General features: G+C 44.0%; 2 protein-coding genes across 2 annotated transcripts; both read left to right on the top strand.

Annotated features, from left to right (window-relative positions):
* Positions 1-166: 166 nt before the first annotated feature.
* LOC120455844 (ankyrin repeat and LEM domain-containing protein 2 homolog) lies at positions 167-7,559 on the top strand. The gene is made up of 10 exons (XM_039642314.2): positions 167-286; positions 626-880; positions 3,479-3,658; positions 3,741-4,456; positions 4,536-4,688; positions 4,836-5,834; positions 5,903-6,445; positions 6,508-6,641; positions 6,698-6,829; positions 6,952-7,559. Exons 2-10 carry the CDS (start codon positions 649-651, stop codon positions 7,400-7,402), a joined length of 3,540 nt encoding a protein of 1,179 aa, XP_039498248.1. The 5' UTR covers positions 167-286; positions 626-648; the 3' UTR covers positions 7,403-7,559.
* Positions 7,560-10,225: 2,666 nt separating this feature from the next.
* On the top strand, positions 10,226-12,867 carry LOC120455857 (sodium channel protein Nach). Its single transcript, XM_039642328.1, has 8 exons — positions 10,226-10,672; positions 10,777-11,076; positions 11,144-11,225; positions 11,323-11,605; positions 11,668-11,806; positions 11,870-12,080; positions 12,141-12,314; positions 12,376-12,867. The coding sequence occupies exons 1-8, from the start codon at positions 10,296-10,298 to the stop codon at positions 12,493-12,495; spliced, it is 1,686 nt and encodes a 561-aa protein (XP_039498262.1). The 5' UTR covers positions 10,226-10,295; the 3' UTR covers positions 12,496-12,867.
* The last annotated feature ends 895 nt before the right edge of the window (positions 12,868-13,762 follow it).

Raw genomic sequence — 13,762 nt, 5'->3', positions numbered from 1 at the left:
CTACCAACGTCTGGTGATCAACCGTAAATATAGATTTGCATCTAAATGTGACGTCATTTTAAAGTACGTGATTTAGAATTATTTCAATGTAATGGGAAATTTAAAAATTGACTGGCACTCAACAGCGATAGTCAGGCAGGAAGGCGATATTTGCTATCGATATTACTCCACACCTAAGTTCAGTGGCAGGCCGCCTCTAATTTCATTCGGTTTGTGCACATTTTGTTTGAAAGACGCCTAAAATTGTTAGATGTTATTTCATGTATTGTGCCCCATGTGCTAAAAGGTAAGAATAACGGCATATATGTTTGTGATTCAGCCGATTTGTTAGGTATTTTAAGTTTCTCTGGTTCGCGTCGGTGCTTGTTTTTGTGCGTGTGCCGTTTTTTTCGTTTTTTTTTTTGCGTTGTTGTGTTTGTGTGAGTGTGAGTGAGTGTAGGAGTGCAGCCGAAAACAACAACAAAACGGAGCAATAGAGTTACCTGGTATTTTGTGATGATATTACCCTATTTTTACTGTTGCCTTTGCTGGCCAACAGCCGAACATGAACATTTGCGCGGAGTTGTGAAGAAGTTGCCTGGTATTTGATGTTGGTGTTAACCCATTTTTACCGTTTACCTTGCAGTCGATCCGCCATTTTACGCAGAGATGTCGACCTATTTCGGGGTCTATATCCCGACCTCCAAAGCGGGCTGTTTTGAGGGATCGGCGTCCCAGTGCATCGGCTCCATAGCCGCAGTGAACATAAAGCCATCCAATCCGGCGTCTGGATCGGCATCAGGAGCATCCGGATCGCCATCCGGCTCGGCTTTATCCTTGCAATTGGGTAACTCAGAAGATGGCAATGCTGCCATCAAGTACGATGATCCCGACTATCCACGTAAGTAGGAGTGAGATGGAGCGAGTGTCGGTATGTGTGTCTGTTTTGCGTTCCAGTTATTTGCCGCTTGTTGCTATTGTGATACCCTGTAATCGGGGGTCATGCGCGAAGGCTCGAACGGTTTGCCTACTCTGGTCACTAAAAATCTGATTCGTTTGCTTTAAGAAATAGTTTTAGTGTTCTGTTTATTAATTATTATTTTTTTTTATTTTGCAAGGGGTTACAAGTCATATTGCATTTCGGGGGTTGAAGTTTCACAAACCAAGCAACAGGAATGTTCATGATCGGATTTGCTTTGTGTTTGTTTTGAAACTAAACCAGAATTGCTTGACAGATTTTTGCAACGAAGTCTGTTTCAAAAGGGGTTGAAATTTCATTACCACTCAACCAGAATTTCCTCAATCGAATTGTGCACAGTATATGAATAACTCGTTACCTGTTCTTAAAGTTATCAGTTTAATAAACACATAATAGTGTGTATTCCACAGGTTAAGTGTTTTAATATTACTATATAAAATGAAATGTAACTGGGAAAATATGCAGGGTAATTCAACGGTTGCATTTTTATAAGTTTTGTATTGGCTGTTTTTCCCTCCATGACTAACTGTCCATGAAGAGGTTTCGATGTGTGTGTTCAAAACTTTTTAGAATCGGGGAAAAATAAAACAGAATCGTGGCTTGCGCAACTGTCCCGCTCGCACAGTCGATTTCCTTGTCTGGGAGCGGTCTTTCGATTCATCGGTAAACAAATGGTGAACGATTGCGATTACCTGACTAATTAAATGCAACTCGCCTGCTCTCACTCGTTCGCTCATTAATCCAATTAAATGCGATTCGAAAACAATAACCAATTGGGGCGGGTTCATTCCACTTCTACATCCACATCGGCATCATCCAGTTCCCATACCAGGCAATACCCAAAACTGAATGCATTACTAGGACCTTGACCTGTCAGCACCCATATTCTGGCATATTTATGCTCCAGCAGTCACAGCTGCGGTCAAAATAATATGTTTTTTTTTTATATTTTTACCAAGAATAATTATGGGTTCAATGAACAATTATCGTAATGAATATTGGTCAAATTCGGGGCAAAGTATTTAACTTTGTAGCAGCCTTTTCTTTTTTTAGTATTACATGAGTATTTTCTTTTTCTATATCATTCCTTTTTTATAACTCCCAGCTAATTTGATTTACTTATGTATGTACATGTCAAAATGCGATTTTTAGAGAGCTCCCGAAATAATATTTGATAAAAAAAACTAAAAATGAGCTCGCAACTGTATATCACACAGAATTTCTCCAATTTGTTTCCTTTTTAAATTTATTTATACTGCGAGCTGCAGAACAACAAGTATCCCGAAAAAGTGTGTGCGTGTACTTTCAAGAGTCCCCGGATCCAATAATTACACATACATCCCCGGTTTTGCCGGCTTGTGTTATTGTGGGTTGTGCCTGTCCCTGTCCCTTTCTCTTGGCCCTGTCCCTGTCTTTTGGGCCAAGTCAACAGTCGTTGCCCAAAAAAAAAGAAAAATGAAAACAAACGCGCAAAAAACGAGAGAGCCAAATGTCGTAAAAGCAAATTACAACGACTTGTGAAGTACTCTACAATTGCGTGTGGTAATATGTTAAATATTTTTAAATAATAATATAAAATATTTAATAGAAGTAGCAAAAACGCACCAAAAAGTACTGAAATGTACCAAAAAGTACTTAATTTGCTTTAATTACAAATAACTTCCCTCTTTATTCAACCCATAAAATAAAAAAAACATTAACACGCCTAATTAGTGTCAAATTAATCCAATAGCAAATGATTTATGCCTTTTAATTGAACTTTCATACGTGCCTCCTATTGGCCCACACTTGTTGTTAGTGTTGTTAGTTCTACATGCTATATGTTGAGCTTTTATCAGATCTTTGATAGGAACTTTACCACCAAGGCTGCGGTGTTTTTGCATGTAGTTTTATTTCTGTTTTTGTTTTGCTAGCACAGTGCGAAGGGTTGAAAGTAAATTTAATTATGGCACACTCGCTAATTTCGAGAGGTAATGTTCAGAGAAATATACGAAATGTTTGTACGCCACAGCTGCGATCTAAATATATCTGCTTTTGTTTTTTTATAAATTCAACAAGTTATATTTAAATGGGCTAGTTAGCCACAAGTGATCATAAGTGTCATTCATCTTTGTGGGGGTGGGGTCTATTTAATATCAATACGTTACCTTAAATGAAATACATAAAGAACAGGTAACCAATTCCATTCCAATCATACATATCTTTGAAATCAGTGACAAAACTGATGATACTTCTGATAAGGCAGGGCCTAGGAAAGTTTTGCCGGCGTTGTGCCAACAGCTGCGTCACACGCATGTGCCCCACGGCCCACAGCCCACAGCCCACCCAACGCCCCCTCAGCATAGTTTGTTTTGATTTTGTTTTGCTCGAGACAATCCTCCGCTCGTCCGGCATACGACACTCGTTCGCTATACGCCATTCGCCAAACCGATGGCGTGACCAAAACAGCCAGCTCATTTATTAATGGTTTATCCCTCTCGATGCCCACACATCAACATTGCCAACGCTACGACGGAGCAGCGGACTCGCCACTGTGGCTGATCTTCACGGAGAAATCCAAGGCGCTGGACGTCCTGCGACACTACAAGGAGGCGCGCCTCCGCGAGTTTCCCAATCTGGAGCAGGCGGAGAGTTACGTGCAGTTTGGGTTTGAGAGCATCGAGGCGCTTAAGAGATTTTGCAAGGCCAAGCCCGAAAGCAGTGAGTACATAGTACATTTAGCTATATAATTGCTCACCCAGTGCTTTAACTTATGCACTTATATTATTTATTTTTGTTTTAGAGCCCATTCCGATGAGCGGGGGCGGTTACAAGAGCTCACCGAGTTCGACGGACAATTCGTACTCCTCCTCGCCGACGGGCAGCGGAAGTGGTTTCATCATTCCCCTGGGAAGCAATCCCTCAATGTCCAATCTACTGCTCAGCAGTTCACCGACTTCTTCGCCGAGCAGTACCAGCAACATCATTGCCAATGGCCGACAGCAGCAGTTGCAGCAGCAACAGCAGCCGCAGCCGCAGCAGCCGGATGTGTCCGGAGAAGGCCCTCCGTTCCGTGCGCCCACCAAACAGGAACTGGTAGAATTTCGCAAGCAAATCGAAGGTGGACACATCGATCGGGTCAAGAGGATTATATGGGAGAATCCACGATTTTTGATCAGCAGCGGTGATACGCCCACCAGTTTGAAGGAGGGCTGTCGCTATAATGCCATGCACATCTGCGCCCAGGTCAACAAGGCCAGGATCGCTCAGTTGCTGCTAAAGACCGTTTCGGATCGGGAGTTCACTCAGCTTTATGCTGGCAAGAAGGGCAGTGGCAAGATGTGTGCCGCCCTCAACACCAGTCTGCTGGACTACTACCTAAACATGCCGGACAAGGGGCGTGGCGAAACACCTCTCCACTTTGCCGCGAAGAACGGCCATGTGGCCATGGTCGAGGTTCTCATTTCCTATCCGGAGTGCAAGTCGCTACGAAATCATGAGGGCAAGGTGCCCAGTGAAGTGAGTTGCGTGCTAGAAGGCTCGAAAGGAAAAAAGGAGTCGCTTTTCACCATAATGTAACCTGTTCTCCCCCTTTTAGATCATCTGTCTGCGTAATGCACAGGCTACACATGTGACCATCAGGAAGCTTGAGCTGCTCTTGTGCGATCCGTATTTTGTGCCCGTACTACGATCCCAATCAAACACACTGCCGCCAAAAGTGGGTCAACCGTTCTCGCCCAAAGAACCGCCGGTGGGTATCTGTTTTACATTTTTTAGCTTACCAAACTTTTTCCAGTATATTTAAGTTATTTAAAATTTGATTAGGTATTTATAGAGGACCCTATATAACATGCAACAATGAACAACGAATTTATGTATTTGTTCTTATACTTTACAGAACCTGCAACACAAGACGGACGATTGCGAGGGTCTCAGTGTGGACCTGACAATCAGTGCGCTGGCAGGACCCATGCCCCGCGAAAAGGCCATGAACTTCTATCGCCGGTGGAAGACACCGCCACGGGTCAGCAACAATGTGATGTCGCCGCTGGCTAGCTCACCATTTAGCTCGCCGGTGAAGGTAACGCCGAGCAAGTCGATCTTTGACCGAAGTGCTGGAAACTCGAGTCCAGTCCACTCCAAACGTAGGGTGCTCTTTAGTCCATTGGCGCCGACGACCAGCTCACCAAAACGCACGACGACCGTGCCCAACGGCAGCAATGAGTGCGAGAACAACAATAATAATGTGAAGCCAGTGTATCCGTTGGAGTTCCCGGCCACACCCATTCGCCAAATGAAACCGGATTTATTCATGGCCTATCGCAACAACAATAGCTTTGATTCGCCATCGATAGCTGATGACTCCCAGTTCCTGGACATGAGTCTAAGCCCCAGCATGAATGCATCGCTAAATGACAGCTTCCGTGAGCGCCACATCAAGAACTCTGATATCGAGAAGGGTCTAGAGGTGGTTGGTCGCCAACTGGCACGCCAGGAGCAGTTGGAATGGCGCGAGTACTGGGACTTTCTCGATTCCTTTGTGGACATTGGTGCGGCCGATGGGCTGGCCCGCCTGGAAGCGTATTTCCTGGAGAAGACCGAACAGCAGGCGGATAAATTAGAAACGGTCTGGAACTTTGCCCATCTGCATCAGTATTTCGATTTGATGGCTGGCGATCAACAGCAGCAACTCCGAAAGGATAGAAATGCGGCTGCGTCAGCAACCTCGCCATCCGCCGGAGTCATGACTCCGTACACATGCGTAGAGAAGTCGTTGCAAGTGTTCGCCAAGCGTATCACCAAAACGTTGATCAACAAAATCGACAACATGGTTTCCATCAACGACACGCTGCTCTGCGAGCTCAAAAGACTGAAATCGCTGATTGTCAGCTTTAAGGTGAACATAATAAAAAGAATACCTCAGAATTTACTCAGAATTTAATATCCCACTTTTAACCTTTTTAGGATGATGCCCGCTTCATTAGCGTGGACTTTAGCAAGGTGCATTCGCGTATTGCCCATCTGGTGGCCAGCTATGTTACCCACTCGCAGGAGGTCAGTGTTGCCATGCGCCTGCAGCTGCTGCAGATGCTCCGAAGTTTACGTCAACTGCTGGCCGACGAACGAGGCCGGGAGCAGCATTTGGGCTGCGTGTGCGGCAGTCTGTTGCTGATGCTGGAACAGGCACCGACCACCGCCGTGCATCTGCCAGACACTCTGAAGACCGAGGAGCTATGTTGCGCCGCCTGGGAGACGGAGCAGTGTTGCGCCTGTCTGTGGGACGCGAATCTCAGCCGCAAAACCAGCCGTCGCAAGCGCACTAAGTCGCTGCGTGCATCCGCCGGTGTTCCATCGCAGGGTCAACATCAAGATACAACGGGATCCCTGAACGCTTCTCTAGGTCTGGGAGCATCACGGGTGGCCGTCGTTGCGCCCATCTCGAAAACTGCTTGGCGCAGTCAACAAAGCGACGACGAGGACTACGGCAGCGACGAGGAAGTAAACTTTGTGAGTATTAGTGGTTAGTACTGTTGATCTCTACTAAACATTTCTGTTGTTTTTTCCTCAAGTTCGACTGCACCGATGTGACGCCACCGTATGGAAGCAGCAGCGAGGACGAGGAAAACTTCCAAACACCGCCGCAGAGCTTGTCGCCACGTGTGTCCGTTGATTTGGAACCGCGCTATGAGTTGTTTATTTTTGGGTGAGATAAAAGATGGTTTAAAATTTATGTTTAAGACTAAACTTTTAAAATTGTAGAAACGAGCCAACCAAGCGGGATTTGGATGTGCTGAATGCCCTTTCCAATGTGGAAATTGAGAAGGAAACACTGCCGCATGTCTACGCCTGGAAGACTGCCATGGAGAGCTTTTCCAGTGCTGAAATGAATCTGTACGTTTTTAACACCTTTACTGTTATACAATTTTCAATTTAAGAATTTAATGTTTCATTTGGTTTAAGTATTTCCTTGTTGATAGTGATTTTGTAATGATTTTTGCGCACTTCTATTACAGCTTCCCATCCCCAAAGAACGTCAAGGTTCAAAAGCCGGAGCCTTGGCATTCAGGAACCAGTGCTAGCCACAACAGCCAGCCATCGCTGCATCCCAAGCGTCTGCTTGCCACGCCCAAACTGAATGCCGTGGTCGCCGGCAGACGCGGCTCCGGGCCACCGACGACGCCAGTTCCGCCGCGTCTGGCGCGAACTCCGTCCGCCGCCAGTATTCAAGTTGCAACCGAGACGAATGGCGATTCGGTCGGATCCGTTGTCACTCCGGCATCGCCGCTTTTGAGTTCTGCCGCCTTGTCGGCAGCGACGCAGTCATTCCTAACACCATTGAACAAGGTGCGCGGATTGTTTAGCCAATATCGCGATCAACGGGCCTATAACGAGGCGGACACGCCGGTGGGAAACAGGAACGGAAACGGCATGGTCCCGGAAACCGGAAACGGAAACAGCGACTGATAGATGAGAGGCCGCCTGCATACTTACCCCCAGAATACCTTGTGTCACCCTTTATCCCTTTTAATGTTAGTCGCATGTATATTACTTTTTTTTTATACATTATGAAAATAAAATTCATGAACAAAGTGAAATAAAAAACGAAATTTTTGCTACCAAATGCTTTGCTACAGATAACAAGTTCATTATTTGTTCATTTCGCAGCAAATCGCATCAAGTGCTTTTCCAAATACTTTCCAAGTTCATTTTGAAGAGGAGAGGGGGCTATCAGTACATGCGACTGCGACTAAAAGCGAAATTACCGCAACAAATTGTGGCCGAGCAGCGCCGTAGAAAGCCATAAAAGCAATTACCATTAATCACACAAACGGACGGACAGTGGAATGGACACCTGGACGCTGGGCAAGATCGCGGCTCAAAGGAACATTCTTCGCCACCGATCGATCTTGTTGCTCGCTGCAATGCAAAACGAGAAACTGAAACCGCTCGGTTCGGAAAAATACAAAAAAAAATAAAACAAATTCAACGGAAAGGAAAGCAAAAAAAAAAACCAAAAAAAAAATGTTTATCGAAGCCTGTATACCCATAGATTCTGGCCCAGCTCAGGGGATCCCCTCGACGATCCTGATCCCGATCCCAAACCCGACCAGGTCTCGTTTACTCTCAATTTCTTATTTATGAGAGTACTCCCGACGTTGGAAGCGGAGACTGCTTCTTGCATTACAATGGGTATGCTCGACTTTCGATGGGGAGCGCTGACAACAGGTGTAAGATGATTGTGGTGTATAGACCATTTTAAATTCTCTGCATTTACATAAAGTACTTAGGTCAAAACTAGAAGGTATGCGATAGTCGACGCTCAGGTACTCATTACTCTGTAAGCTTTTAAAAAGTAGTTATTCTGAACCCAACGATCCCAACTTACACTTCTGTTATTTTAAAACTTTAATACCTAGTATTAAAAGCATTTCAATTGTAAAATTAATTACGAGCTCAAAAAGCTGAATAACTAAACCTGTAGGATATCTTTGGGTCGCCACGTTCCCATCGAAGTGTTTCTTCGTTGGTGTCTTTTGGTTTCTGCTCCTCTTCTTTTGTCAACTGGAGCAGAGGGTGGTGGGGCAGGGACGTGGGGCAAGCTGGGGTAGATGGTTGGGGGTCTGAAGAAGCAGCGAACAAATTTGTTGCAATTGCCATTTCGCTCAGTGGTCGGGCCACTTTTCAATGGCAGGGCTTTGACAAATGATCGCTGATAAGAAGCCGAACCGAGGGAGAATACTAAAAGCGAAACAAATTGAGAGGCTATAAGGCGGCATCTGGTGGATTGGGGGGGATCTGTGAGGATCTGGAGGATCTGGTGGATCGGGGGCAACTGGGGGGAGTTCTGGTCATAAGTGGGTCGCAATGCCAGTGATAGAGATTATATAGTACATACAAAGAAGTATTTTGTGAGAAGAGCCTCGGCCATGGAATTCACATTATGTATTGAGTCCTCTTATGGGCTTTGAAATATAAGACAATGGGTTTATCCAGTAGAATGTTGATATTTCCTTGGGACTGGATAATATATGCTGCGATTAATCTTTATATAACTTGCTATACTCCTTTTTGTAAATAAATGTTGCTTAACTTAATGAAGTTACCATTTTATTCGCTTAATATAGTTATAAGCAGAGCGGCGAGTAACAAAAACAATATAATATATGCAATACGCACGGTTAATGAAGGGGAAAAGCGGAGTAGAAGGGAGCCCAAGCGACTGGCGCCAGTGGCTCCGATTATCTGACCACCGCCATCAGGGTCAACTCATTCCAGCAGTTCTTTTGTTTGCCCCCCAGCTCCGGGCCATAATCCAAAACCAAAACCAAACGAGACCCGAAAAATCCAAAACCCATTTCTGGACGCTTTGTGAAACTTGAGAACACTTAGCGATTGAAAACAAAAACTAAAAAATAAACAAATAAATGAAATGAAATAAAAAAGGAAAAAAGGGAAAAGAGAGGGCGAAAGAGCGAACAAAGAGAGTCTGGGCCGTGTCAGAAGTTCACACAAAACTTGTGAAGTTCCTACGATCCTTGGAGTGAACTGGCTTTCGGTGGAGTGGCCAGCCCAATCCCTAGATTTTTTTTTTTTTTTTACCGAATTGCAAGGCGGCGCCGGAAGCTGTTCAGACAACCTCGACCAATTAGCCAGCCATTTATCCAGCCAACAATCCATCAATCCAGCCATCCATCCAGCCATACATCCATCCATCCATCCATCCAAGGCAGCTGCATTCGGTGACTGGACTAACCCACAATTGCACAGGACTTTAGCCATATCACTGACCCTAATCTAAACGATTTGGGTACGAAAAGTTGGTAGACTCATTACTAAAATCAATTTACAGATACGTTACTCCAAAATAAAATAAATTCTGTGTAAGTATTTTACTTCAAGAGAATTTTATTTTAAGATAGTTAGAAGTATACAAATTGCTAAATAATAATTAAGTTAGAAATGAAAGGCTTCATGGAGTATGTAATTCCCAAAATTTGAATTTATAACTTGATCTGCAAAAGTTCTATATGGTTAAATTAAAAACCTTTTCTTGAATATTCACCAGTTATTGTTTCAAGTATAAATATCTAGATAGTCCATGGTAACTTACACAATCGAAAAAAACAATCAAGCGCATGCAAACGGCATTATGTGAACAATGAAAGGCTTTTAGTACCTGCAAATGGAACCACACGCAGGTGGACTAATGATACACACATCGATTTGCCACTCAATGTATCGCCATGAAGTAATGCCCCAGGTTTCAGTCCAAATGTCGACTTTGGATCCGATGCCAGGGCATCAGTTTTGAGTTCATTTCCGAGCCGCGTCGGCGAGCAATGTTCCTGAAACGGAAATGCCGCAAGAGAAACGCCAATCGCCGGAGTCCAGGACGCAGCGCTTCCTCCAAACTTTGGTCATCTTTCGGCGCAGCCTCATCTACCAGACAAAGGAGTTCTTTCAGAACTCGACGCTTCATGGAGTGCGATACATTGCCGAATCCGGCCGGCCCATCGGCGAGAAGTTCATGTGGTTCTGCTTCACATCCATCGGTGCGGTCACCGCACTGGTCATCATCATGAGTCTCTGGGAGAAGTTCCAGACCAATCCGACCATCACCGGTCTCGACACCGATTTCCACAACCAGAACGTGGTCTTCCCCACCACCGTCGTCTGTCCGGATACGGCATTTGACCACGACAAGACTTACGAGAAGGTTTACAACACACTGGCGTGAGTACTAAAAATTAAAATAAAATTAATATGTATTGTATATGTATATGTATGATTGTTAAAAAGTTGGTTAATATTAAGTAGATAGTATTTTGTGATTGCAGTAACTACGACGAGGCGCAGGCCCAAATGTATACCCCGTTTCTGCGGCTTCTGACCTCCCTGAACTTCGACAGCATTCGGGACGCCAAGATGCTCTCGCAGTCGATTCCGCAGAACCTGCTAGATGCCCACACCATCCGGGAGTGGGCCTTCGAGGGCCACATTGATTGCCAGAACGTCTTCGTGTCCTGCAAGTATCGCGACGAGGACATACCCTGTTGCGACCACTTCGAGCCCATTTACACGGAGCACGGCTTCTGCTACGCCTTCAACAGTCGTTTCAAGTCCACGCCCACTGAGGAGTAAGTTTTAAGGGATCGGAATCTAATCTAAACTGAGTTTCATTATATTTTATATTTTATTGCCTAGCGTTAAGACCGGTGCACCTCATGATCTCTACGAAACCGACAAGAAGTGGGCGCTCTTCTTCATACCCAACAGCACTTCAAGGGTAAGTTGTTAATTATAGTACTTATGCCAATATGACTTTACAATTTCCTAAACCAAAAATCCTCAATTTCTCTCCATTATGAAAACCCATTCTTTAGATCTATATCTTTTCGAACGAGGAGTACTTCGGTTCGGATTTCAATGCACAGATCGATTGGTCGGAACCGCAGCTGGTGGAGGTGAGGATCTCCAAGAAGAACACCTACACCACGGACGATGCTCGCCAGCTGTCCATTGGCCAGAGGAAGTGCATCTTCAGCGACGAGGTGAAGCTCAACTATTTCCCAGATGCCTACACATTCTCCTCCTGCATGAAGCAGTGTCGCATGAACAGGGCCATCAAGTTGTGCAAGTGCAATCCGCCATTCTATAAGCCCATACGTGAGTTTCTATGTGTAATTAACAAATTTACCCATCTATTGCATAATTATTATTATTCGTAGCTAATGTGCCCATGTGCTCGATCAAGGACTTCGATTGCCTCGATGAGTTCAAGAGCAACATTACCAACATCAAGGATTGCCTGCAATGCGAGCTCAGTTGCTCGAAAACCGTTTTCAACATTGATAAGCTGATAAAAATGTTAGTTTTTCCAAATATTCATATCTAAGATAGTCCCCAGATGTATGATGTACCATATTCCAGGTCGGATCGACCAGAGAGCTTGGGTGTGCTGGTGGAGTTTCTCACCTGGCCGATCATTCGCTATAAACGTGAAGTTCTCTTCGGCTGGGTGGACCTGTTGGTGTCATTTGGTGGAATTGCCAGTCTTTTTCTCGGTTTTTCATTGCTTTCCGGTGTGGAGATTATTTATTACTTTACGCTGCGAGCCTGCTGCATGGTCTATAAAAATCGGGTAGGTTAAGCTAATCGATTATTTAAAGAACTTTCTCATTTAAATACATCTACATTACAGCAAGATCTTTACGAGATCGAGGAGAAAATACGGCAGGAGCCGCCACCCAAAATAGATCTAAAACTGAGTTTAAGTTTACACAATCCAAGGATTGGAGACACGCCCACTTCGGCGGTGCTGAAAGTGAAACCGGCGGAGGAGTCCGTAGGACCAAATCAAAGAAAACACGAAAAGGTTAGTCTTTAGAAAAATAACTAGTATTTTTCATGGCACTTTTACAATAACTTTTTCCCAGGACTACTCCATCAATACAAAGAACTATTATAAAACACCCAAAGTTTTACCAGACTATGGATATACAAATAAATCGAAAAACTCCTGGACAACTTACAATACTTCTCAATACATGCCCTGAAACTTAAGCTTTTTAAAAAAAACAATATGAAAATACAACTGCGAAGAAGCAAAATATTATCAACGCTTCAGTAATGTTATGCCAATTGAAAGTTCTTTAAACGAGAAATGTACCAAAAACATTTAAAAAATATATTAAACACATAGATGTAGCTTAAAATAGTCTCTATTTCAATTTGGCCTTTTGATATATTTCTTAAATGTTATCAAATAAAAATTGAATAATGTAATACAATTATTTTAAGCACAGCTGTACCCAAAATAATTGAGCAACAAATACCTAGCCATCAATGAATATTCATGTGCACCAGCTGTTGCGAATGCAAATACTCTTATCATGTAGTAAACTCTTTTTTTTTTCAATAAAGATATGCACCAGCAATAAAGAAATATCCGCTAGTAAAATACTTTCGACTGCCGCTGAAATGTTTCGATGGGTTTTGCTCCCAATTAAACTTCAGTTCTGTGTTGCATACTTAGCGGCGCGGCGGGTTCACTGCACCATGGTGGTTGACAAAGCGTTGGCGTGGGCAGTGGGCGTGGCTGGGCAGGTGCTGGGTGGGCGGTGGCAAGCTAACCGCCGACCCGTCCGCAAAACTCCCATCTTTAGATCCAACTGCATCTGTGGCTCCCAGCCCGAAACTCAAACCCACTACCAAATTCCCGGCATTCAGCCGCAGCTCAGCAAAGGCGAAAAGCATTTTTCAGTTAACATCGTTGCTGGCTCATTGTTAATTCCCCTCAGTGCTGCCCACTATTAGCCCTTAAACTGGCTATAACAGTGTTCTAACTGCTTTGGGGATAGTTAACCAATTTCACTTGTAAAATTGTATAGATAAACAATGTGGAATATGCACAGAATCGGTAAAATGTGAACTACTATATAAAAAGAACTGCTAATAAAAGGCGTCTTAACGTTAAGAACATTTTGAAATTTCTAAATATAAATGTATAGTATTTTTCTTTAAAGTAAAGTTTTCGCATTAACACTTAATAGAATTCAGGTATTTAAGCTTAAAATAGCAAGAAATTACGTTGAAGGTGCATTAAATAGCTACACTTACAGCACTGACGTGCGGCAGAAAGAGAGAGCAGGCGAGTGTGCGAGGAAGAAGGCAATGCCGCCTCCCAAAACGGCCAACAGGTGGAGCGTGGTGTTGGTCGTAGTTGTAATTGCAGTTGTAAGCCGCGTAGTACGCAACGAAGTCTACTTTTCCGTTTTTCCGGGAGTTGGATGTGTGTTTTTCCAGTCTCGCATTCAATTTGTG

Source organism: Drosophila santomea, chromosome X (genome assembly GCF_016746245.2).
Source record: "Drosophila santomea strain STO CAGO 1482 chromosome X, Prin_Dsan_1.1, whole genome shotgun sequence".
NCBI classification, from domain to species: domain Eukaryota; kingdom Metazoa; phylum Arthropoda; class Insecta; order Diptera; family Drosophilidae; genus Drosophila; species Drosophila santomea.
Note: the sequence above shows the minus strand (reverse complement) of the source record. Positions and strands in the feature narration are given on the sequence as shown.